Source organism: Notothenia coriiceps, unplaced genomic scaffold (genome assembly GCF_000735185.1).
Source record: "Notothenia coriiceps isolate Sejong01 unplaced genomic scaffold, NC01 NC01_scaffold00009643, whole genome shotgun sequence".
Taxonomy (NCBI): domain Eukaryota; kingdom Metazoa; phylum Chordata; class Actinopteri; order Perciformes; family Nototheniidae; genus Notothenia; species Notothenia coriiceps.
In genome coordinates this window covers 705-4,231 of record NW_011342344.1, presented here as the reverse complement: position 1 = coordinate 4,231, position 3,527 = coordinate 705, and the positions used below count along the sequence as shown (strand labels likewise).

Below are 3,527 nucleotides of genomic sequence, written 5' to 3'. Positions count from 1 at the left end.
CTCTCTCTCTCTCTCTCTCTCTCTCTCTCTCTCTCTCTCTCTCTCTCTCTCTCTCTCTCTCTCTCTCTGAGACTTCATACTGACTTCAACACGTTCCACATATTTTATACATTATTGGTGACGTATGGTTTTAGTTCAAAAGTTTGCAGTTAAAATATTCTGATGCTTTTCAAAGCGTTTTTACTTTCTCTTCTTAATACAAATTCATTCACTACGATTTACATTTAATATTTAACTCCTATTAACTTATTCAGCTATTTCAGGACATTGAGGCTATACATTTAGTTGTTTATACCTTTCATTTTAAATATTAAGCTTCTTCACTATTTTTCCTACTCTTCCAGTTTAACATTTCACTTTCAAGTTTTCAACAAAGTCATTGCAATGCATTTGAGCTGTAACAATTGTGATTCAAATCATTTCACTTTTCTGCATTTCTCCGCTAAGTTCAGCAACACACTTACTTGGTCTCTGTAGCTAAAAGCAGCTACCATTCAGCTAATAACATATTCAGCTTTTTCAGCTAAATTCAGCATCAAATGTACACAGTTTACTGCATGCGCATGCATTTTCAGCAGGAAATGCATTTTCTAGTTTATTCTAGAATGCGTCCATCTTCTTAAGGTATTAGCTCTCGGCCAAAGCAATCCCCAAACATTTTAAAGAGCTGCATTAAAGGAAACATAACCATACACTTCCAATGATGTGGCTGCAACTAATGATTATTTTTCTCGACTGATGGACTAAACATTTTGTTGTTAAAAAACCCATTACAGTTAAGCAGAACCCTAGGCTACATTTTCAAATTGACTCTTATTTCAGAGCAACATACCAGAAACTACTGACATTTAGTTTATTATCATTGAATGACTTAAATAAGGTTGTTAAAGGAAGGATTTTAAGGCCTTACTTTAGTTTCTGCTCTCTTAAAATGTGGCCTTTATTATTCATTGTCTTAACTAATAATCTATAGAAGAAAACAATAATGAAATCATGCATTAGTTCAAATGTTCTAATTTTTATCCCATGACAGTTACAATCCTAAAGCTAATGCTACATCAGAAACAGCACCCACCGTCACTGTTGATGATGTGGAGCAGCATCTTCAGGTAGTTCTGGGTCTGCTCCACCAGGTCCCACGACTGAGAGAAGCACAAGCAAACAAAAGAAAATACATGTGATCAAAAGAAGATAAACTCTTAATGGAAAAATCTTGTAAATGAATTATATAACAAAAGTGAATATCTTTGACATAAGAAGAAAAATTGCTGTTATATTCTGTCAGCTTGTTTTACCCCTAATTAAAACTAGAGCTGTCAAATCATCCTGTTAACTTTGATAATTTATTCAAATTAAAAGCATGTTTAAATATTATGTTATGCTTTGTGAATGGATCATTATACTGACGTTGCCTAGTGTTGAATAACACCGCCAGCATGATTTAGATTCATTCATCACAAAGCAGGCAATTCATTAGATTCCCTTTTAATTGCTTGACAGCCTTTATCCTAACACAAGTCCAACGGTTATTTGTGGTTGTCTATCGTTGTATACACTTCCCCAAAGTTCAGCCTTACATATGATATTTTTTGGGGTGCTGACTTCAAGTTGTGTGGGTTTGAACAATGTGTGTTTGAGTCAGTGAGGTTTAGAGCTCTGCACTGGGACTTTTTACTGGATGTGAAGCATGACTAAAGCACTTTACAGGATGGACAACAGATGGCACTCACACACCACAAATATAAGAGTAAAGAAGTGAGTCACAGCTGGTAGAGTGGATGCAACAGAGTGAACACATTAGAAGAAGAGTAACCTGGTATCGAGTCCAGTCGATGTTCAAGTTCTGAGTAAAGCCCAGTGGGATTGTCAAAGGAGCGTCCACATAGTCCTGAGAGTGGAGACACAGAGTCATCAGGTGAATAAATCAGAGCCGAGCTGCAGTACAGTCAGAGAACACACTCTCTACTCTCTGTACCTGATTCCAGTTGAACACCAGACCCTCCGCTGTGTAGTCTCTGTCTTTGTAGTCCTTAAAAAACTCACACCCTAAAAAAGAAACACATTCAGCACACTTGGTCAGGAGTTAAACTGAGGCTACAGAATGTGGCCCTGTTCTTTAAAATCCAAATGATCAACAGTCTACTCTGTAACTTTGATGTATAGCTGATGCCGACTACTATTTTCTCTGATGCAAGAAGACTTTTTGCACAAAAAACTTTTCAAATGAATCCTGTTCCATGTCTTTGAAAATGGTGTTGAGTCAGATATGATTGGTTTCCTAAAGAAGGCATTCGACAGTCATTTTAACAATGGCTTTGGATTCTTTAAAATCATATGATCATGAGGCAATGTTGACAGTTTGCGTCATTTCTTCTCCTTTCTGATATGAGTGGAAATGTGCTGGATTTGTATTACAGTTTACTTTTTTTATTATAGAGGCCTTCTAGTAGTCTTATTACTTGGCACACAGCTACTGTAAGTTCTTTGTCTCTGCATTAAACTAATATCTGCTGATAAACAGTATTTGACAGGACAATGTACTGTTCAGTCTCTGGTGAAGTGAGTGAGCGAAGTGACTGGTAGTTTACCTGGGTAAGGCACAGAGAGCAGGGTGAAGTCTGCATAGCGTTGGGCCTTGTCCGCCTTCTCAGAGGACGTCACACTGCAGGGGAGAAACAAGGTGAGCATCCATGGGCACTGCAGTATATGAAGAGACAACACTTCCATATAATACCTTTGTTAGGCCAAAATGGCTTATCATTCGGTCTGCATGATTTGGAAGAATTAACCAATTGCGTTTATTTTGACCAATATTATGATAACGAGGATATAGGAGGGCATGACCATTTTTGCATCAATATTCTCATTCATCATTGAAAAATACATGAAATGATCATGGTGTGATTTTTTTAATGAGGATCTGTGCAAAACAAATCTGTGTTGTTAAGTACGTCTGGATATCTATGCAGCTCCTCAATACTTCATTTAAAAAAGGTATTTAAATACATATTTAGCCTTTAACAAGTATTGTGCCTACTGCGATTTAAACATTGGACTAGTCTATTTTGCAATATAATTTTGATGAGTTGTACACTCGTACTACTAAGCTACAGCAGAATCTATGCGTATGTTAACCCATATGCACTGAGCTAAGGTTCCAGCCTTAATGTTAGTGTTTTCTTGAAATAGTCATTTAGTGGGAATGCTGTTAACAGCATTCCAACTAACTGTTCTTCTACGGACTAAATTTTTATTATTATTCCGCCGGGTTATTTTGGCCCTCTTCTCCTCCCGCATTGAACATCGCAGAAACTCCGTTCAAACATCAAAACGTTCAGCTTGGTCGGGAATCGCTTGCTATTACTTTTCTCATTCATAACTTTCATAATTCCAGAGATACATCCCATAATACATCACATTTTTAACATTGAAGTCAATGGAGGAAATCTTCAACTTCAACAAATCTTCATGCGACTTCAACTGCTAACTGTTCATTCATACTTTCACTCAGAAACCTCATTCCAACT

At 36.9% G+C, this 3,527-nt stretch overlaps 1 protein-coding gene across 1 annotated transcript in view; it reads right to left on the bottom strand.

The window, feature by feature from the left end:
* Nucleotides 1-2,688, bottom strand: part of mtmr14 (myotubularin related protein 14) — an 18,223-nt gene extending 15,535 nt beyond the window's left edge. The window contains exons 1-4 of the mRNA XM_010771064.1: nt 2,589-2,688; nt 1,976-2,046; nt 1,814-1,888; nt 1,076-1,142 (exon numbers count right to left, since the gene is read on the bottom strand). Coding sequence (XP_010769366.1) covers nt 1,076-1,142; nt 1,814-1,888; nt 1,976-2,046; nt 2,589-2,688 — 313 coding nt within the window. The remainder of the gene's footprint in view (nt 1-1,075; nt 1,143-1,813; nt 1,889-1,975; nt 2,047-2,588) is intronic.
* Between the last annotated feature and the right edge of the window lie 839 nt (nt 2,689-3,527).